This window comes from Rhipicephalus microplus, chromosome 9, assembly GCF_043290135.1.
Source record: "Rhipicephalus microplus isolate Deutch F79 chromosome 9, USDA_Rmic, whole genome shotgun sequence".
NCBI classification, from domain to species: domain Eukaryota; kingdom Metazoa; phylum Arthropoda; class Arachnida; order Ixodida; family Ixodidae; genus Rhipicephalus; species Rhipicephalus microplus.
Genome location: NC_134708.1, coordinates 79,103,796 through 79,126,268, shown reverse-complemented (window position 1 = coordinate 79,126,268; position 22,473 = coordinate 79,103,796). Strand labels below are relative to the sequence as shown.

At 48.8% G+C, this 22,473-nt stretch overlaps 1 protein-coding gene across 1 annotated transcript in view; it reads left to right on the top strand.

Moving 5' to 3' along the window:
- The first annotated feature begins 9,333 nt into the window (after window positions 1–9,333).
- Window positions 9,334–22,473, top strand: part of LOC142771376 (uncharacterized) — a 44,194-nt gene continuing 31,054 nt past the window's right edge. The window contains exons 1-7 of the mRNA XM_075872854.1: window positions 9,334–9,395; window positions 10,660–10,692; window positions 11,494–11,517; window positions 14,107–14,131; window positions 15,337–15,437; window positions 17,746–17,853; window positions 19,698–20,108. Coding sequence (XP_075728969.1) covers window positions 9,392–9,395; window positions 10,660–10,692; window positions 11,494–11,517; window positions 14,107–14,131; window positions 15,337–15,437; window positions 17,746–17,853; window positions 19,698–20,108 — 706 coding nt within the window. The 5' untranslated portion in view covers window positions 9,334–9,391. The remainder of the gene's footprint in view (window positions 9,396–10,659; window positions 10,693–11,493; window positions 11,518–14,106; window positions 14,132–15,336; window positions 15,438–17,745; window positions 17,854–19,697; window positions 20,109–22,473) is intronic.

The following is a 22,473-nucleotide window of genomic DNA, read 5'->3' as shown; positions in this document are numbered from 1 at the left end:
CCATTTCTTTCTTAGTTAGATGAAGAACAAAGGCATGATTCATTGGGGGTTGCAGAAGCGCACGCAATGAGTAAACCATGCGTTACTCCGCGTAAAATCAACGCCGCTCTGCAGCAGCTTCACCGCGTAGGACTATAAATGGCGGCGGGCCAGGCAGTCGCGGTGCGATACTATAGTGCCTATAATATATTCTAGGCGCTATATATATAGCGGTACCATGCCTGTTTTTTTGAGCCTACCTGGCGTGGCTAGTAGGTAATGTGACCCGTGTCACGCCGGCCAATCACACTCTTTCTTCCTCATAAACCGTCCTGTTACGCCACGCTTGCACGCACACCTGCACGACACAACGTATGGCTATGAGTTCATAGAGGCAACGTCAGGAAGTGCAGGACGTGAAGTACAAATCAAGCTACGGGTCACACTATCTGCTGCTACTTTGGTGACTCGCCTGCACGCTACAAGTGGCGCCAGCTCGCACTTTTCTTGTTTCTGCACTGGCTATTTGAGAAACGGCAGTTTGATTCTGCGTTAAGCCTACCACCCTACAACCTGCACGGATGGCTACTCAGTTCGCCAACGTTCCCACATTCATCGATGCTCCCGGCGTGGCCCCTATTCCTTGGTATAAATAAAAAAAAATTGCACGTTCACCTGATGGTGATCGGCGGACGTAGTTGGGAAGGCGAGCGACGTGCAGCAGCACTTCAGTGTGGTCGGCATCGAAGGACAACGCAAACACTTTGCGGCGCAGGAGCAGCTCGACGCACAAGGCGTCTCGAATGCTACGCACACTGCCGCGACGCAGGCGGCGTCGGGCTCGGGCATTTTATCGTCGGCAGACCAGAGAATAACATTGGACAGACAGAGAAGCAGGCCGCGTTGGCTTCGAACACGAAGTCGGAGACTGACACTGACAATGACGTGGTGACACGTTGCTCGAATTTCAGGACTGGCTCTTCGCCGAGTCAATGAACGTGTATCCGAGCGGCACCTTTTCCACGAGCCGCAAACTGCCCAGCGAAACTTTATTGGGATTGACGCCACCCTCGAAGACTAATTACGACGACGGAATACGTGCAACGCGCATGTCCGGGCCAAGTTGCCATCCGCTGGGGGAGTATTTACGCTGCAGACCGCGGTAAAAAATTTGCGCGAGACTGGATGGCACTTCTTCCTACGCGTGCTGCGTTGAGGAAACATTGCAAAATCGTCAGAATGCAACGTCACAGAAGAAGGGCCGTGCAAGTGCTACTGCCGCTTTTTGAGATCGACTGTCCTTTCTTGGGGCCATTTCACGCGCTACCCGCGCAGCCGCCACGCACGTGCCGGGACCCCTTCCACACGCAAGCGGGCGACCGATAAGTGAATAGGCGACGCTAAGCGAATAGCGGCGCCCGTTCGTCCCTCGTAGTCGTAGTACTAGTCGTAGTGTGTAACCAGTCTTACGCTTTGACCTCCAAGGTGGTGCCGGTGGGAGATTTCTCTTGTGCGTTGTTGAACAATAAAAAAAATTCGCAGCGTGCGCGTTACTAAAAGCTGAATTTTTCTCTCTCTCATTCCCCATTAGCAGCCATTGGTATGTTCCAGTAGGAAACGTTAGTAGAAGTAGAAGTGTTAAAAGCCGACTTCTGCTGTCTCTCATTGCCCGTAGCAGCCATTGTTTACCTCCAAGGTAGTGCCTGGTGAGATTTATTCTGTGCCTGAATAAACAATAAAATTCATTTGTTCAAAATGCCCTTGATTGATGAAATAAACCAACGAAAGACGCCAGATGTTTTCTAAAAGCAAAACGAAAAGACGCCAGATGTTTCTAAAGCAAAACAAAAAGAAGACGCCAGCTGCGTAACGAAAGACGCCAGGTGTTTTCTAAAGCAATGGTTTTATAATCAAAACCATATCGCTGCAGGTTTGTAGTTGCCGATGCTCCTTGCCGTCGGTGTGTGCTCGTATGGATAAGGATGCCGAAAGGCGAGCGCGCAAGGCAGCGGCGGCGCGCGCTCGCAGACAGGACCCTGAAGTGAGAGCACGCGTGGTAGAAGCGCACCGAGAAGCTGCGCGACGTCGCCGCCAAGATCCTGCGTACGGGAACAAGAAGCCACATCAGCAAGGCGGCGTCGGCAAAATCCCGCCGTACGTGAACAAGAATCTGCAGCGGCACGTCAGCGTCGGCAAGATCCTTCCGTACGGGAACGAGAGGCAACATCAGCAAGGCAGCGTCGGCAAGATCCTGCTGTACGGGAACGAGAGGCAACATCAGCAAGGCAGCGTCGGCAAGATCCTGCTGTACGGGAACAAGAAGCCACATCAGCAAGGCGGCGTCGGCAAGATCCCGCCGTACGTGAACAAGAAGCTGCAGCGGCACGTCAGCGTCGGCAAGATTCTTCCGTACGGGAACAAGAGGCAACATCAGCAAGGCACTGTCGGCAAGATCCTGCTGTACGGGAACAAGAAGCCACATCAGCAAGGCAGCGTTGGCAAGATCTCGTTGTACGTGAACAAGAAGCTGCAGCGGCACGTCAGCGTCGGCAAGATCCTGCTGTACGGAAACAAGAAGCCGCATCAACAAGGCAGCGTCGTCAAGATCCCGCCGTACGTGAACAAGGAGTTGCAGCGGCACGTCAGCGTCGGCAAGATCCTTCCATACGGGAACGAGAGGCCGAGGGAGCACGTCAACGTCACGAAGCAGATCTTAAAACGTTCGACAACGGGAAGTGGCGAGGAAGCGCGCATATCGCCAGGCGAATTAACGGAAGAAAATTTTATGGTATTACTTCGAGGAGCCTCGCCCAATCTCATCATCATTCACCTCGTGGATATGCCGTCATCTTTTTTTGTTTCCTCCTGAGCGCACGTGCGTTTTCTTTTCTCTCTATCTACATCCTCTTTCTCGCCCTTATTTCTCCACCCCCAGTGCTGGATAGCAAACCGGATGCCAATATCTGGTGATCCTCCCAGCCTTCATTCTCTCTCTCTCTTGCATTCGGTTTGCTACGCAGCAGCGGGCGTGTGGAAATAGGGACAAGAAAGGGGGTTGCAGAGGGAGAGAAAAATAGAAAAAACGGACATGCACTCAGGAGACCCCCCTCCCCCCCCCCACAAAAACACACACACGGGATGGGCGTTCTCGGTGTAACCAAAACCCGTCTAAGAGATGTTGGTATAACCGCTCAGAAAGGCTGGTTGACCACCCCCATAAATTTTGTTACGACCTGCACAGCTTGAAGCGCCGCGTCTAGCCTGCTCCGAATATGTGGTCTGGTGAATGTGGGCTAAGAGGGAGCCCCCTTCTCAAGCCTAAGTCTACCATGTGGAGACGCAGCTGAGCTGCCGACGAGAGCGGACGCGTTTCGACGGCTCCGTGAATATCGGCTGAAAGCATCGGCTCGCGCGACCATCGCCCCACCGGCGTTCCCCCACTCTCAGCGCCCTGGCTCAACGCAACGCCGCCCAGCTCTCTGGCCCCACCGGCTAAGGACAGACCTGCCGGACGCCCTGGACGAGGCCGTGGGGTCGCCCCCAAGCACTCTTCTTCCGGACACCATCGACGACCTGGACTAACCACCCTTGGTGCCGTTCACTTCAACATTGTGCGTGGGACGCTCGCCAGGACAGTTCCGGCGTCTCGCCGGTTGCATCTGGCAGCGGCAACGCTCCCGTGTTCTTCATGTGAACCAGTAACGATGGCTGCAGCGGAGCTTAAGATGCAGCCATCACAACCATCATCCGCTCCGAAACGCAGTGCGAAACGCGTGGCTGACTCACAAATGGGAATAGATGATTTGTCTGCTTCAGCCACACCGGCAAGCAAGCGGGAGTGCCCCTCCCCGGCAGCTGTCGCCTCGCCTGGCACCGAGTCTAAGTACAAAGTCGTCGTAAAACCTCGTGAGTGCTTCGATGTATCAAAATTGTCAAATCGCCTCCTTCAGTCAGCCTTCGACACCTGCCTCAACACCACCGCGTTTCAAGGTTTCTCCATTCACCATCCCACCAACAGCGTATCCGTATGGGTGCGTTCGCTAGCAGACGTTGACCGCCTCACCCACCTGCAAACTCTGCCAGTCACAGCTGATTGTACTGTACAGGTGCAAGCGTACTTGAGTTCCGGCTCGGACTTGCGTCGGTATGTGGTCTCTGGGGTTGACCCAGGGGAATCGCCGGAGGGCCTTATCACTGCTTTGACCTGCTCCACACACAAGATTGTAACAGCTCGTTATATGGGCCGTGGACGCACGTGCCTTGTCACTCTCCAAGGGCCTCGAACGCCACCAAGCCGCATTACGTACTATGGATGCATCCTGAAATTTCATGAGTACAAGCCCGGTGTGGTACACTGCTATCGGTGTTTTCGTACCGGTCACATGCGAGATTCTTGTCCCCAACCCGCAGACACCTCCATGGAGTCCGTCGAGACGCGCACGTACAAATGTGGGCTCTGCCAAACGGACGATCATGAAATAACGTCCAAAGATTGTCCAGTTAAACAGAAGGCTCTCAAAGCCCGTCGCCAACGCAAGCGCCGCCAGCGTTCGGTGACACAAGAAGAAAGGGACGCCGACATTCCGACTAGCAACCGGTTTGAACTGTTGTCCCCCTCCGAAGAGGACACACCAGCGTTGGTAGAACCTGAAAATGCTTGCTATGAAGTCCCCACGTACAGCGACGCCGTCAAGCGGGGCAAAAAACGTGTTCAGCAGCCTGCGAATACGCCTAAATTGAGCGTTACGGGTACAGACGATCTGGCGAAGCTTGACCAACAGATACAGCAGCTCCAAATGGAAGTCAAGCGCCTCGCTCAACGCAGAACCCATCTCGCTCGACCCGCTGGACCAACTGCGATGCGCGGTACAGACGTGCCGTACGCTGCTTCTGTGCCTGAATTATCCTGCGCAAGCGCGTCAGCACCAGTCAAGATGACTCCGGCAGAGCTCCTCCACTTTGTTGCCCGGCAACTGCAAGAGCTTTCAAAGGTGGTGCTCGCCAACCTTCCACCGCAATGACCACTCCTTTGAAAGCAACGCGCCACCACTGTGTCCTGCAGTGGAACTGCCGGGGACTTGCAAATAAAGTTGGTGAGCTTCGCTATCGCCTTGCGCTGGGGAAGCTCCCCGCTTGGTGCCTGCTTCTACAAGAAACGAATTCGCTTCCACGCATCCCTGGATTCACTGCGTATGATTCCCCAACCATCCCTGATCGACGCTGCACCAATGCGTTGGGACCTCCAGGCAAGGCTGCAGTGTATGTTGTGACTACATATCCTCAAACGCAGGTTCCCCTGCTGCAGTGGTGTAACCAGTGGCAAGAAGTGGTGGCAGTGCTCGTTAGACTTCCGCGTACTGACGTGATTGTGGTTTCAGTTTACGTGCGTCCGTATAGTGGCAGCGCTCCCCGACTGCGTTTGGGGTGGCTGGCTCACCTGCGTCAAACCTATCCTGGGTGCCCAGTACTAGTTGGGGGAGACTTCAATGCACCTCATCAGTCGTGGGGCTACCCTTCTTCCAGTGCTAGAGGCAACATCGTGCTAGACACATTTACAGACGCGCACTTTGTCCTTCTGAATGCCCCGGCTACTTCTACACGTCGGTGGGATCATCCCTGTGCTCCACCTTATGCGCCCGATCTCTCGTGGTGGTTGGGCATGTGTGACGTTTCGTGGGACCTAGAACCAGACTGCTGGGGGAGTGATCACCATCCGTTGAAAATTGGTTTGGCCGCGTATAACCAGCGCCGCCTCCGACGTCGATGCTACACAACCAACTGGGACTTATTCCGCAATGAACTGAACGACTCGATTGCTGATACATCGTCTGATCCATTGCAGGTGTTAACCAGAGCTGTACAAGCCGCCACGCAGTCAAGCTGGGTAGAGGAGAACCGACCACATCCAAATTTACATCTTCTGCGTCTGTGGGCAGCACGCCGTCGTGCAGAGCTGGCCTTAAACCGAGATCCGGCAGCCGCTGAGCTTCGTGATAACCTCAACAGACTCACCGCTGCGGCGCGTCGCTGCGAGAAGCGTCTCGCCCGCGAACGGTGGATGGACTGGTGTGCGTCACTCGGTCCATCGTCTTCAACCGCCTCAATATGGCGAACGTTCCGGAGTATGGAACTAGGCACCCGTACGCCGGACCCAGCGGCCAGTGCGTGTCTGTCTTCTGGATGCACGCCAAGCCAGTTCGCTCCAGAAATAGTTAAGGCTTTCTTCCCGGCCTACAACCTGGCCCCACCACAATTCGACTGTCCGTGTAACCTGCCTCCGGAGGTTGGCGTGACTCCCAGTCCGTCGGACATCGAAGGCATGCAAGCGCCATACACGATGGCGGAGCTCCAGGCAGCAATTGACCAGGCAAAAGTACGCAAGGCACCAGGACCAGATGGGATCTCCTATGAAGTGTTCAAGAACATGGATGGCCCTGCACTGCAGTGGCTGCTGGACACGCTTAACGCAGTCTGGACGACCGGAGGGCTGCCTGAATCGTGGAAGCATGCCGAAGTTGTGCCGATACCTAAGCCGGGAAAGCACCCGAACAGCCTCTCTAATCTTCGGCCGATTGCTCTAACGTGTACGTTGTGCAAGCTTCTTGAACGCATGTTGGCGTCGCGCATCTCCTGGTGGCTGGAAAAGCACGCCTGGTACCATCCGGCCCAGATTGGCTTTCGACCGCACCTGGGCACGGAAGATGGCCTAGATCATTTGACGTCCATGGTGCTTGTGGGAAGAAGATCAAGCAGCATTCGAACCCTTCTCGCCATGGACGTTCATAAGGCCTACGACAACGTCAGCCACTCTGCGATCAATCACATAATGCAATGGCTTCAACTTCCGCCTCGCGTCTGCAACTTTGTGGAGTCTTTTCTGGCACACCGTACCTTCTGCATCAGAGTAGGCAAGGAACGAACCGGACACTTTGTAATGAAGCGGGGTGTACCGCAGGGCTCGGTTCTAGCCCCGATACTCTTCAATATTGCCCTGTTGCCCCTCGCGTGGCAACTAGCACGCATTCCAGATGCCTTCTTCCTCCTGTATGCCGATGATTTGACTGTGTGGACACTACATCCAGACCTTCAACGCCAGCAGGAGGCACTCCAGAGTGCTCTCGACAAGGCGTCGGACTGGTGTGCGCGCATAGGACTGACACTATCTGCCACGAAGACTGCATTCATGTCTATCACCAACAGACGAGGTCGCCGTCGCCTCCTGCAGACGCCGATATGTTTGAGCCTAAATGGCCATACCCTCACCCCTGTATCCACTATACGTGTGCTCGGGGTCGAATTGGACGCATCTGGCTCTGCGAATGCGTGGGTTCGCTCTGCTCGCCGGAAGAGTGCTAATACCCTCCATCTCATTCGTCGCATCTCTCAAAAGACGGGGGGTGCCTGTTCTCGAATGGCCCGTATCTTGGTGCGATCAATCCTACAACCTCGGCTCGTTTATCAAGCTCAGTTTCAACGACTGACTTTGAGAGACTGGGACTTGCTCGAAACCGCCAACCGAGATTCCATGAGGGCGATTACATGCCTTCCCCGTATGACACCTATCACGACCCTCCAGGCGGAAGCGCAGCTCAACACCATCGACGAAATTGTACACCAGCGTCGAGTCGCTCGCTACCTAAAGAGTCAAGCTGTTCCTGCGGCGGCAGCTCTAGCTCACTACTATGGTTCAACGCTGCCACAGCCTGACGCACCCGTGGCAGAAGTTCCACCATGGCTCAAGGCACAGGCCAGTGACAACCGACCACTGACCCGCCTGCGACAATCCACCCGACAAGCGGCGCAGGAGGGCATCGTCACTACCACCGAGAACTCACTAGCGGTATACGTAGACGCAGCTACCGATAATTGCGTTCTGCACACCAGTCTCGTATGCCCCGCGCAACCTGAAATCCAACATATCTGCTCTTACGTAACAGAGGCACCGTTCCCATCCGTATTAGCGGAGCTCACTGCTATACGGGACGGGTTAACAGTTATGATATCCAAAATGGATTCTTTGTCACACGATAAATTGCTTGTATATACGGACTCCACTCAGGCAGTTCGAGAGCTGCGAAAAGTGACCAGCTCCATCGATATAGCCTCCGATATACACCGACTGATCCACTCATGTGCCTGTCCTGTCCGCGTTCTGTGGACCCGCCGGTCTGCACCGGCTCAAGTGGAAGCAGATGCCGCTTGCCATCCAGCGACTGTTCCACACCCGCTGCCTCTACTTCGTTTGTCCCCGAAGGACAGCTTGCTTGTGCACAAAGAAACCCTCCGGCGCTCCACGCGTGCTCTCATTCCTCCGCGTGGATCTGACCTTCCCGGCGGCTTAACTCGCCGAGAGGAGGTTGCGCTCAGGAGGATTCGTGTGGGCGCCGCCTTGACTCCTGCAATCCGGGCTACATGGACATCTGGTGCACAGCCTCCCCCAACGACGTGCCCATTCTGCGTTGCCCCAGCCACAGAGGCAACGCTTGATCACCTATTGGGAACCTGCCCGGGCCTTCACCAGGCTCGCACTCGCCACCTACGCGGCCTTCACCACCACCCCGGCCGACCACCTGACTTGACGCGCTGGACGCACGGTCCACTGCATCGACAACTCCTGGCCTTCATACAGGAAACAAAACTTTTCCTTTTTATTTAACTGATGCCGTAGGGCATACTAGCGCCAATAAAAAAAAAAAAAAAGTCTACCATGTCACCGCCTTTATTCTTGACCGAATTTCCACAGCATACTTTCCTGCTTGCTTGTTTGTGCCTTTGTTTTGGCCCTTACCTACTACGGGGGATCGGCTGAGAAACCGGCAGCTAATGCAAATGAAACAATTAAGGTCTATGCAGGGGATACCAGAAGTTCTTTGTAAGTAAAATATAGTAACTTCTCCAGGTACGAACAAGTTTTCATAAACACAGACTGGAGAACTTTTTATAGACGTAAAATTATCCCTAATACATTATTATTGAGTAGAAATAAATTAACGGTAATTCATAATAGAGTCCTGAATATAGGTTTGGTTAGGCAAGAAAGGTAATGAATGACTTAGCAAGGTGATCTCCTTGTGTCAGTCAGAAATTTGAGCAGAGGGCCGCGCCGACTTTGCTGTGGGTATATTTCCATGCTACATCAGTGATATACAACCTCAACTTAATCCTCATAATCAATATCAACATCATATTAGAACCAGTTGCAAAGAGAACGACAGTCTCGCGCTTTGTGCACTCTTTCTGTATTTACGCGTGCTTTATCCTCCTCCTGCTATTATTAGTCTTCAAATTTCATATCCTCGATTCTTGGCCAATCCCCTTGAGTAGGCAAGAGCCATAGTGGAGGCATTATCATCATCATCATTGTGCCGGTGGCTCTGGTCTGGTGTTCCGTTGGCGTCAAGCTTTTTTCAGAATGAGTGAGTAAAGATTTTTTTCCTGATCTAAGGAATGCCGGCTCATGAATTCGTGCTTCCGAGCTCTCGTGACAGGTCTTATCAGACTACTGCCCATAAATTTGTCGACAAACGTTTGGACAGCGTAGCTCTTCAGAAAATAGGCGCTTATGGTATCCCATGTCAACAGCGCGGATAATCTGTGAGGTTCCGAAAGTGTCGAGTATGCAGCATCTCCAGAGCGTTCAAAGGCCAGTGGATATATCGTAGCTCACAGTAGAACACTTATCGTGTCGGTGCTGCCTGAGACGAAGCATGCTTAGGGATCTCGTATGCGATGTCGGCTCTCTGTTGCTTTGAAAGGCGAATCGTATATGCAGCTCTGGACTGCGCAGACATCAGCGAAACATCGACCAGGCGCTGTATAATTATTGGGGGGGGGGGGGTATCCACTTTAAGTCATCCGCGAGGAGCGCCAGTGTCGGGGCCACCATTTTGGAGGTCCGCGCGCTCACTGCACTCGCATAAAACTCACTCCACGCACTGTGTCTGAGGTCCTTACGAAAACCAGGATGTCTTGGGACCTCCTCCACACTTTCTGCATGCCGAAACATGGACAGCATGATGGCGCGTACGAATGGATCTTCAAAGGGGCGCAATGACGTTACTGTCCTCTTGTGGATCAAGACGCAGTGCATATATCTTTTTTACGATGGAAAGTAAGAAGAGAGCAGTCGGGTGGTAGACTACGATACGGCGACGGTCGCGAACACTGCTATGCGATGCAGTCCTATCGGTAAATTGACGACAAGGTAGTAGCATTTTATGACTGAAGCTTGCCCCAGGGTGCAACGCTGCACTAGATGAGAACGAGGCTGTACTTATCCTGGACTGTCGCAACGAAATCGACAGTTTAACTTATGCGATAGGCCAACGCTTGCGAAATATAATTAGGAAAATAAAGCCAAGCCACTCCAACTTTGATGAGGATGCATGCATTTTGTTTTCTGACAAAGCGTGTTTCAATAAAGGCGCAACGAACTATTGCAAAGGATATTGTAATACGAAAGAAGCAGGCCGCAGAAACCTAGGAAGATGCGTTAATGCTGCGCGAATGTTTTAGAGTATTAAAACTAATGAATGAAGTTAATAGCTTAAAGGTGATTGTTTGAATATTCCACAGGTAGGTATATCACATTTAGACAGACTCTTACACAAGGATGACTATATTAACTCGTATACTTGGGGTTATGTGACCGCCTAATTACTTTTTTTTAACTTTATGAAGCTGAACAGTCGACGACGGAGTCCACGACGGAAGGTAAGCAATAAAGATTTCAACAGTATAAATAATGCCTTTGTTTCGAGCACATTCAGTGTGGTATAGTACAATAAAAAGAAGTAGACAAGTTTCATGAATCCCGACGACATAGCCTAAAAAATCAAGCGTTCTGAGCTAACTGTAGTACTGCCTTGCAGCGTTTATACAGTTGGTGGCCGCCACCACATAGTTACTCAGTAGTGTCGAGGAAGCGCAGGGCAGGAGATGGGTGAATTAGATGCGTGTATCACTGACGCATCGTTCGTCACTAGCATCTGCATTTAGCAGTGCCGGCTTTGCCAGCACCACCATTTGCTAGTACTAGCATTTTCCAGTGCCGCCATCAAGCCAACTTGAACCTTTATGACTTCTTTCCCGGTTTTCTGAAACTAACGAAATTCAGGCTTGATTCCAAGCCGAGGCAGCCGGATCAAGGCAGACGCAAGGTGCTTACAATGAGTACATACGCTAAGGGCAGCTCAATGCATCAATCGTCATCTGGGCACGAGCGTGACATCTAAACGAACCATAATGGAAACCTGTGAGAGCCCATTCGCAGAAAAAAAGAAGTGTCAGCAATGCATTATTTCCGTGAGCACACATGCTTATATGTTTCAACTTCCTTGATGGACAGTTTGACGAAGAATATATTTTGCTACTGTGAGCTCTCAGCTTGCTTACACCGAGGATGCACTATTGAAGATGCGAGGAATGAAAGTGTGTTGGATATGTGCTGTAATGCTACAACCGCAAGTTAAGACCTTATATGTTCCTAATGTTTCGTTTCTTTCTATGGCGCAGATTCTTCGAGCTACGTATCTCGAAGTAAGTGAAAATTAAGCATGGCATTTACTTCAGTACGGTTGTGTAGAAGATCAAAGAATGTGAATCTGCATGATGTATACATTTTCCATCAGTGAAGAGTGAATATTGTGAGAAGAGCACCTACCTTCCTCAAATCCGCGTACGGAATGGCAGTATTGGACGAGTTGCCGAATATAATACGTTGAAGTTATTTCTTCAAAGCTCAATTCGTAGACATCTGTCAATCTGAAACAACTTAATAAAGTTGCAGACTTATGCTGTGTGAACAATGTGTTACACCGTAGTGTGACATACATGAATGATATTTTTTTATTGAACGAATAAACAGCGTTAGAACAAGACGAATACGAGGGGTGCCTTGTTCTAGCTCTGTTCGCTAGTTCAAAAACAAAATAACCAGCGAAACTCCGTACGTAAATGCGACTTAGCCTTACTTTATCAGTCCATAGTACTGAACCTTGCCCCCTGAAGCTTTCTGTACATCATGTGGTGTGGAAAAAGCTCCGGTATGGGCCCCTTTTCGAACGAGCGATAGTGCGCTGTGTCGGCGTCATCTCGTGACGCCATAAGACCACATCACAAATGTGGGATCTAGCTGTTAAGCCAATAAGATGGCACATGATGATGTCACAACATGACGTCATCAGAGACGGAGGTTATGAGTGTTCTTGTACTACTTCATTCACCAGCCATATTTCGGGACCAAGCGGTGCTCACTGAGCGATTTCACGAGGGGCCATTACAGGATCACACAACAGTGTGCCGTTTTCAGCAGCAAATAGAAGTGGGTGATAAATTATGGTTCCATACATACGTATGAACAATCGACTGCAAATATATATTTTACGTGCACATAAGCCCTGTAAATCACCACCAACAAACCAAGGCCACCTCCGGCAACTTCAATTTCTTTATGGCGTGTGGAATGCAGCTCGTTAGATGGAGCTGAGCAGCCGTCTGCTGTCATATCAACCACTTTAGAACACGTGGTAAATCTGTTGCTGCTGTGCCAAGTGGCCTTGTTTCAGTCTCTGCAACTAGTCGAATACCATTGGCAAACTGAGCAAAGCTGAAATTGCTCGGCTGCACTCGCAGCCGACCATGGAAAGAAATCGTGTGCTAGAATGCAGGCGCTAGCACAGCAAGCTGCTTGTTGGGTCATCGCACGCGTGCGGGTAGCACGAGAGGGCCAGTGTAGTCCGACTCTCAAATTACTCACGTGCTCAAAAAATATTCACCCATCGCAGGACCTTATGTGCAAAAATATTTCCAGCTTCTTCGTAATCACATAAGGATTAACCTACACAATATGTCATCGTGCGAAATTGGGCGTCATGGCCTATTTAATAATTACAGATTAGTACTCGTCATTACAGTTTGATATCTGTGCAAAAGCACAGATTGTAAATATGCTTGATGATGCCATTGGGCGTTTTTTGGTTAGCATTGTTGACGCAGTGTCTGCTGCGACAATACGATTTCATACACCATTTATAAAATCCGGTTTATCCTTGCCGTAGTACTGATCTCAACGGAATCATTCAACAATAAAAATACTGAATTTAAGGAAGAAACTGAATTCTGTTCTGTTCTAAAAGAGATAGTTGAGCGAGCTGTTATGTATACCCATAATATAACTTTTTTATACTATAACTTTTTAGCACGCACAAAATACGAAACAAGAAGGAGATAGACGAGCGCTCATCTGGCTTTTTTTTGTTCTGTATTTTGTGCGTGCCATAAAGTTTTAAAGTGCTTTGTTCATTTTGATACCTGTGAGCTTTTTACTGCTGCGAAGTAGATAGTATAACTATCCAGAGTGATTGTGATACAGATTGTGATTTCCTTTCACCGCAGACTGTATGAACTCCGGGAATGATAAAGTTACAATTTCAACAAATTTTGTTCGGTCATTAATGGGAAGAACTACTGCTAGCTTGTTGTTTTCCAAAACACTGTCTTTGAACACTGTAGTTGATTATAATCAAGCAAATTGGAAAAATTTGGAATAGTATTCGTTCGTAAATCAATATTGTTTAGTACACTCAAGTGACCTTAGTTAAGAGGCGTTATGATTCTCTAATATTAAGTCAGAGCTCGTAAACCATTGAAGAAAATCATCAATGTATAACTATGTACGTACAGTAAATTCCCCGCAATACGGCACATAGTTATGCTATGATTTTCCCTTTTCTCTTGTCCTCAAACTAACATCTGTTCTCACCCTAACTCCAGTTTTCCACCCACTTGTGAAACTATGATATGCAAGGCTTTGCCATTATTTTTTAGCTCTTTCCCTCCTCCTCATATGGACTTACCTTTCCCACACCCCTTCTATACCACCGTGCATATGGCTACGCCATGCTAGGAGCTGCTTAGCACACAGCATATTTTTTGTGGCACACACACACGCACCGAATTATACGCGGACATGAACAACCTTACCTCCAGCTTCCTACAGCGTTATTAGCTACGGTGTAAACAATAAAACCATGTGAAATTCACACTACAGCATCCAGCAGTGTGTGTTAACTTATCACGCATGATGTCTTCCTTACTACTCTCTAAAGACAACCTCGCTTCGTGCAGGTGCCACGGTGCCCCCTGCAGAAAAGTAAGTATGCAGAGTGGGAGCCCCGAAGCACTCTGAAGTTCTGGTATACGGTGAACGTAGCATACACTGCTCAACCGAAAACGAGCGACTTCCGTTAGCTTGTTGGTCGTGACAAGTAGTCGCGTGCAGCCACTGTGATTTTCAGCTGTGGATTTTTGATATGCACATGAGAATAAACTCGAGTTCATTGGTAGTTCTAGTATTTTATTGACGCTCTCGTTCCGAGCTTTGTACGACCACTGCGACTTATGTCATGGCGAGTGTACATTGGACCTAGAGGCTGGAGCTTGCGCAAGAATGTTCTGCTGGCACATGATAAGGTTGGGGTAGGAACATTTACAGGAAGGACACTTGGCGGGACAAATCAGTAATGCGAAATTCGAGGAGATTCTACGCAATGTAGAAATAAGCTCTATGCGAAGCAGTCAGCGAGTCTACGTATGTACCCCTTTTTTTATGCTAAGCCAAGTCTTATCGAGATAGCCCGAGTTCTTTCTGAAAATTCAGTGGATATGTGCAGATCGTAGGCTAATTGGATGATGACGAGAGCTATAAGGTGGACCAGTTGGTGTTCAATCATGATGAAATGTGCGCTTAGTTAACACAGACAGAGCTCAAGCGCTGTGTTTGTATCACTCGTGTGTGCATATTCGCGCCGTTTTGTGTGCTGCTTCATTAAACACATTGCTTATAAAATAAAGCGTTTGGAAGCAGCAGTTGTCTTATCATACAAGATAGCAGTCTCGACAATAGACGTCGTAATGGCGGATTCAGCCTGAGGACCGAGAAAATAAAACGTAAATCTCTTTTCGTCCTGGCAAGTACCCGCTGCCTCCTTGAAAAGCACTTGTCGTCCTCGCTACACTTAAAATACAGCACTTATGTTTGCAGCATTTTGTGTCTGTGATTATGTTATTTTGTGCATTCTGGCATCAAATTCAATGCAATGCTTAGTGTGTAAACGGAACGTTGCAAGGTTAAAGGTAAATTGTAACACATGGTTGTTTAGTTTCTATAAAAATACTTAGGTGGTTTCAGTTTATGAGCGTCATAATTGATATAACTGCTCTTAGAGCTTTCTTCTTAAGCCAGTAGGGCAAATCGACGAATGGGCGCTGGTGCTTAGAAAATCCTAGGGCAAACGCTTATTATATTGGCGTAATCTGAAGTGTCAGCTTACTTGTGCTTTGATGTTCGCTCCACAGCAAAGCTACCGGCGCGAATAATGGGATGATAGCAGTGGCCTTCTGCTTGGCGATCCTCGCGGCCTTGATCATCCTTTTCTTACTGTTCTCAGGCAGCTCGTGTAAGTAATGCTTCTTCCAGTAGATCAGAAAAACAGAAAGAAAATTGGTGGCCTCGTGATTAGAGCATCTCTATATTTCTTAGTTACGACAGTTGTTCAATGAGAACATAAGGCTAACATTGACATAGGCTGACGCTAAGCAAAACTGTGGTGTGTCCGTATAAAGTCTTGTGGGAACAGAAGGCTCGAAATAAAGAAACTTTTATTAGCAAGGTGACTGAAGGTGCGTGGAAACGAGTGCATTTTTGGAAGTGGTAAAATTACTTTCGGCAGCATTCGCCCATACTTCAAGACGTGATTGCTTAGCGTATTCTAGATTCCTGTGATTCTGTATTCCTGCGTTCTAGACTCCATTCCTGCTACAACTTATATAGATATGCAGTATTTGTAAATAAAAAAATAAATAAATAAATGAATAAATAAATAAACAAATAAATAAAAATAGTAGGCTGTGCAGCGGCTGCAAGATGGGCGCACAACGAGGAATGAAACGGCGGTAGTAATTGATGAGGCCAAGAAATTCCTGCTATTGCTTTGGGGTTGATGGCTGTGGGTAATCTTTAATTACTTGAACGCGAAGCGTGACGGGCTGGGAGCCACGTCGATTAACTCGATTCACAAGATAATCGAGGGCGTTGACGCCATACTCCCTCTTCTATAGACGTCAATAACGAGGCCATATTCGCGGAGACGTTCGAGGATCTTACGTAAGTCCGATTCCGTGTTGCGTCGAAGATCGGTTGAAAACACGTCGTCTAAGTATAAACGAAACAGCATGACAGCCCACGTAGCACTTGGTCGATCAACCTCTGAAATGTTTGAGCAGCATTTCGGAGACCGAAGGGCATGCCGAATGGTGCCCCTCTAAGATTCCGAATGGTGCGATGATGGCGGTTTTAAAAATGTTGGAAGGCTCCACAGAATCGCGTGGTAGGCCTTAACTAGATACTCTTTGCTGAATGTGCAGCAACCGTGAAATGAAGCGGTGCAGTCGTGAATATGAGGCATAGGATAGCTGCCGAGAATTATCAGTTTGTTTAACGTGTGATAATTTCCGTATGACCTCCAATCACCTGTCTTTAGAGCAATGTGTAAAGCGGACACCTAGAGGCTGGGAGAAGGATGAACGAAACCCAACTCAAGCATGTGATTGAGTTCTTGTTGTGCTTTTTTCCGATGGGGAGGTGCTAAGTGGCCAAGTCGGGCTTATACTGGTGGTCGTTTTGTTACAATGTAGTGCGTCATATTGTTCACGATTGGCTGATCTGGTGAGGGGGGTTGAGATAGCTCCAAAAATTCTTGTAGGATGGTGCGTGCATTCTTTTACGAGACACAAGGTTGGTGCAGCTGGGCTGATGTTTTGTAGCGAAAGGTTGGCCGTGGAGTCCGGATGGCATTGGCGGCACGAGGCACACAGGGACGACAAAGACGAGTGCTTATTGACAATTTAAAATATATTGCTTGCTACAGACATTTGTACGATAAGGAAAACAAAAATGAGAATGAACAGGGCTTCTAAGCAGCAAGTACAAAAATACTCTCATTGGCACCTGTTTTCACGTGCCACGAAAGATGGTTTCACAAAGATGCGGGCACCGCGTAGGTTATTCTTGTGTGATAAAAATCACCTCAGCTTTGGGGAACGTGGACGAGCACACATGTGTACGCTACACTTCAAGGCTAATACTGTCTATTTGCTTTATCACACTTGGAATAATTTTTTTTGTGACCTTTCCCACATCGGCGGCTTAGAAACACGTAGTGACCACCACAGCTCGAAGGGTCAAATACACAACGCCCTGCACAGAATCTTAAAGTCCGTCGCAATGCTTCACGTCAACATCGGGTTCTTACTTCTTTGAAACTTACGTTGCCCAGTCGTCTTACGTTGTGCTCCGGCTTAGCAGTGATCACAATCCACCGCACCTGTGGACCGATTGGTTTTAACTTAATCACTTAAGCTCCAAATTGAGGGAAGCGCCGAAATTCACAAGAACCTCGATCCCTGCCGGTACCAACGTACTTATACAGTGTCTAAAATATGTTCTAGGTTCTTTTGTACTGCTGCCCGTCGCCGCGATCTTGTCTGTTTTGGTCTCGGCTGGTCGAGATCTCGCGAGAGAGCCACCGGTAAGGTGCGCAACGGCCGTAAGGGGCGCAACGTAAATTTTGAGGTCTAGCGCGCATCTCTGTCTCGCGCAAACGCACACATCTCTCTTAGGTTCAGCTCATGCGCAGTCTTGCTCCCTCAAGCCCGTTGCGTGTGCAAAGCCATTGCGCATGCTACTCTGAAATTCTCTGTTTACAGCTTCATCGGGTGCACATGCTGGTGGAGCCGGAGATGGGGACGATGACTCGACCACCACACGGCACTCGCACGTCGTCAAACCCACTGGGCCACCGCCCCCGTCGGCGAGTAAGTACGCGGCATAATTTTCACTGCTGGACTTTGTCTGATACCATATATTTCTCAAAAGCTTCTTGAGGGCAAGTTGGAACATACTGAGGTAAATGCGGCGCTGCAAAGTTGAGGACAGGAAAAAACTAGACTATACAGACAAAGCGCATCTAACAACTTATAATTTATTAAAACGAAAAAGTGTGGGAGATGGGAGGTGGTGACATACAAAGCAGAGGGCACTGAAGACAAACCACACATAATCCTGCAACGGTGTTATCTATGCAACTTGAAATTGCTTTTCTCGAGTTCAATATTTTCGTTTACTCTGCTTCGTAGCTGTATAAAAAATAAAACTTGTGTTCCGATTAACTTTGAATTTTTTCTAAATGTGATAGTACTCACAATCTACTCTGTGGATGTAACAAACCTCTATTTGTATGTAAGTAGCAGTGCAATCGTCGCGTTTTGCATAAAATTCGCAATTCACTGCAACGCTCACATAGAATCAGCTATGGCTGCGATTAGATCTTACAGATTTGCCGGTGGACGACACTACTCTGAAACAATAGATATGCTTTCATATGGCACCGTGATTTTTGTTTATCTTCACCAAGAAACGTATTTGTGACATTTTAAACTGCAATAAGCGGGCATTGAACTGCTCTCGCAGTAAGCGATTATTTGTGTATATTATGTGGAAGCTGTTGCATTGACTTAGACAGTATACTTGTCAGCCTGATGAAATGCTATTTCGTGACTTGCCATTCTACTCTTCAAGAGTTTAGCATTGAATTCAGGCTTTTATGGACTGCATTTCACTCTTAGGCTTTTTAAAATAATTTTTTATGCAAACCATTATGACCTCATATCAGCTGATCAGTGTGGGATCAGCTTCAGCTTCGTTTCTTGGTACACCTGGCTAACAGTACACAGGTACAACTCTGTCGGCAACGGAAGCCGCATTCTCGAACTTACCAGTCTGCCACTTCAGCAACTAAGAGTCTACAGCGTGTTGTTATTCTTGTTACCAATGCCTACACAACCGATGATCATTTTCGGTAATTAAAGGAGATAGACATGAGGGGATGCGTCACATAGTCTCTTCAAAAGCACTTCCATTTTTCGTTTGGGTGGTGGTAATGCCAGCAAAGACAGCATGACTGCATTTTAAGAGTAATACGTGATGTAACTGGTCTCACCTTGACCGTGATATAAACAGACATTAGCACGTGAGCCACTCAAAGTGCAGCAGTTGTTCGCGCGCGCGAACCACCGCGTCGTACTGCGCTACAATACTATTGAAATAATACGGGAAAGAAGTTTGTCTGTATGATTCCCACAAGAAACTTGGCTGAATTACAACTGGTAATTTGTATGTTGGCAGATTCTGTAGGTGCTCAGGTGATCATTTTTCACACTGCAAGATTGCAGAGACAGTTCGTGGCAATGCACTACGCTGCACTGGTGTGTCTCACCAGTTTGCGAGCACCAGCTAAAAGGAAAGTAACAAACATTTGTATGGCGATGATGTTAGCCGAAGTGTCTTCATACGCGTAGGCTCTGCTAGGAAATAAATTTCTAAAGAACCCTGCTTTATGTTAAACTTTCGCACGATGCATTGAAAGAAATTTGTGAACAGGTGTTGTGTCTAGCTGACGTTTCAACAAGCGAAGCGGACTTGTTTTCCTCGAGGCTAGAATACAAAAGGAAGACTAGTCAAGTTGTCGAGGCATAGGCTCGACACAGCCCCTGTTTGCGGATTTTTTTTTCATCGCAACCTTTCCATCTTCCACTTCCTGCCGCTTTATGATGCAAGTTATATTAGTGGAATGAAAGCTCGCCACCTTTTTTTTTTCCAGCGACTCCAAAGAATATCACGACACCCAAGACGCCAGCACGCACGACACCAGCAAGCACGGCACCAGCAAGCACGACACCAGCACGCACGACGCCAGCACGCACGACGCCAGCACGCACGACGCCAGCACGCACGAGACCAGCAAGCACGACACCAGCAAGCACGACACCAGCACGCACGACGCGAGCACGCACAACACCAACAAGCACGAGACCAGCAAGCACGACACCAGCAAGCACGACGCCAGCACGCACGACGCCAGCACGCACGACGACAGCACGCACGACGCCAGCACGCACGACGCCAGCACGCACGCCACCAGCAAGCACGACACCAGCAAGCACGACGCCAAGGAAGTCGACAGGGTGGACGTCATGGATGACGACAACAGTAACGACAACAACGACAACTCGTAAGTCTTCAGTTATTGCGCTTTAATTTTTGTTTTTTTCTTGTTTGTTGTTTCACCTATTTATAAATAAGTTAAAGATAGCTTATGCTCCGCCACAGGCGTTTTTCTTCGACATAGTATACACTTACACTATAGGACACACTGAGGAGTACAGCGGGCTCTACGCCGTGAAACCATCGGACATTTCCTACTTTACCTAAAGGGGCCATGACATGGTCACCCAACAATTGACGTTTTTTGGTGAAAAACGAAGGCATAGCGTGCGTGACGTCACAAGCCGTATGGGGCAGTGCTGCCGTCTGCTACCAAACAGCACCTCCCGCACGCGGTCAGTGTGTTCACTGTGTTGCCAGTGTTGCTTGACGCGCTGTCCGCACATGTCAGCGTGCGCAAGTGTTACCCGTGACATCGCGATGTCGCCTGTGCCATTACCACCTCACGATTCGGGCCGTGGTTCATCGAGCAACAGAACCGGCGATGATGGCGTGCACGCTGCGCATTTTGACTTCGACCCCATCGCCACCAGCTCAAGCGACAAAGAAAGCGTCGAAGACGGCGCGAACTAAGATGTCAACGACCTCGACGTTGTGGCAGACGTTGAAGACGGGCTTCCTTTGAAGCGTGCCAGGTTGACAAGCGAGCTTGGGTTACGGTGGTCTGTCGACGCTGCATTTGCGAGCAATTAAGCGTTACATTGCGCAATGAAATTGGTAAAACGTGAAGACTTTTGGTTTCTAGCGTACTTGCACGCACGAAGTTCTGTGCTCAACATAATAAACAAGTCGTGGTGACAATGTTGCGCTTGTGACCGATGTAAACACTAGCCGAAGTGTACGGTATGTCAGCGCGGTGCTAGGGTTACTCACGATATACACTTCGGCCGAATGCTTGCTTGAACTCCGTCGATTGCATTCGGTTTCGTCGGAAAAATAGCGAGTGTGACGCTCAACTATGACACTGCCTGCGAGAAGTTTCCATAAATATTTATCGGTAGTGACAAACAGCATCCGCATTGCACATTAACAGGACACTTTCTGACCTCCGAAATTGCTTGCTGTAAGTATGATGGGGGTTGTATTGTTAAAACCGCATTGCAGTGGCAAGTTGAAAAACGCAAAAGAAAGCTTGATTGCAAGCGTAGCACGGAACACGATCGTCCTCCGGTTTGCACATCGTGCAGCAACTCGCCCAGCAAGTGGCTCGTTACATCAAGGCTAGCAAGCGCGCCTGTATTTGCCAACTCTTAGGCCACTCGCTCGTTTACAAAAATATTATATAAATTACGGCATGACCTGCGCTAAACTCTCGCCAGCCTGTTTGTGAACGTACAAGTATCAACCCACACAGCACAGATTATGGGCGAAAATTAGGTGTCATGACCCTTGTAAATCGCGTGATGTAGTTGTCCAAGATCATTTTCGTTTTTAATTCCAGTCGTGTTATTGTGTATGTCACCTTTTTCGCCAGGCACTTTCTTTCGAAGTTTCAGCAAAGCTTTAACTATTTTAAGCGCCCTGTAACTAGCTCGCGATATGCCGCTCTCCCTAAGGCTTTGGCTCTCCTCTTGAGCTCTTGTGGACACCGGTGAAGTAACCGGAAGCGCCGAGACCACGTCATCTCGTTGGTAGCGCTCGGTGACTCGGGTGCAACACAGCCACTCAAACGTCACTTTGGAGTGAGAATGGCGCCCGCAAATCCGTGCATGATGCCTAGTTAGATGGCAAGGGTGAGCAGCGCTCGCGTCCACTCCTCCCTCACATTCAATTGTCTACCATAAATTCATTTTGGGAAAGCGTTGGTGTATACGCCAGCGGGTTGTCACACTTTGTCTTTGTAATCTGAGGGCCCAGGTTCAAGACACTCCTCAACAATGGAATTCGTTTTGTATTATTTAAATTAACACGGAAGTGTTTTCTGCCGGTGTCGGCCATGGTTCTACTGTCAAATACGAATAGGACGCTGTAAAACATATATAAACAGACTGCATAGAAAAAAAAACAAGAATAAAAAGTTCCGTAGGGCTTTTAACCAGTGACCTCTCGCTCCTCCGCGAGCGACGGAACGCACCAAGCCACAGTACGTACGCTGTTCAGGTTAACGCGAGCCATATATATGCATTTGCACCGTTGGCGTTCCTCAGAGCTCAGCAACTTCAGCGCGTTTCCAGCATGCTATTTTGGGCTGGGTTTTGTAGGGCCACAACAACGTTCAAAAGAAGAATAAACTCCACATTTGACAGCTTAAAATAGCGGACCCACTTTTGCAGGCTCGACGACGTCGCCGTTTTTCAGCCACATTCAAGATTCAACTTCAACCCTTGTCAGCTATTTGTAATAGCCACAAAAGCTGGTGAATTGGAGGCCAC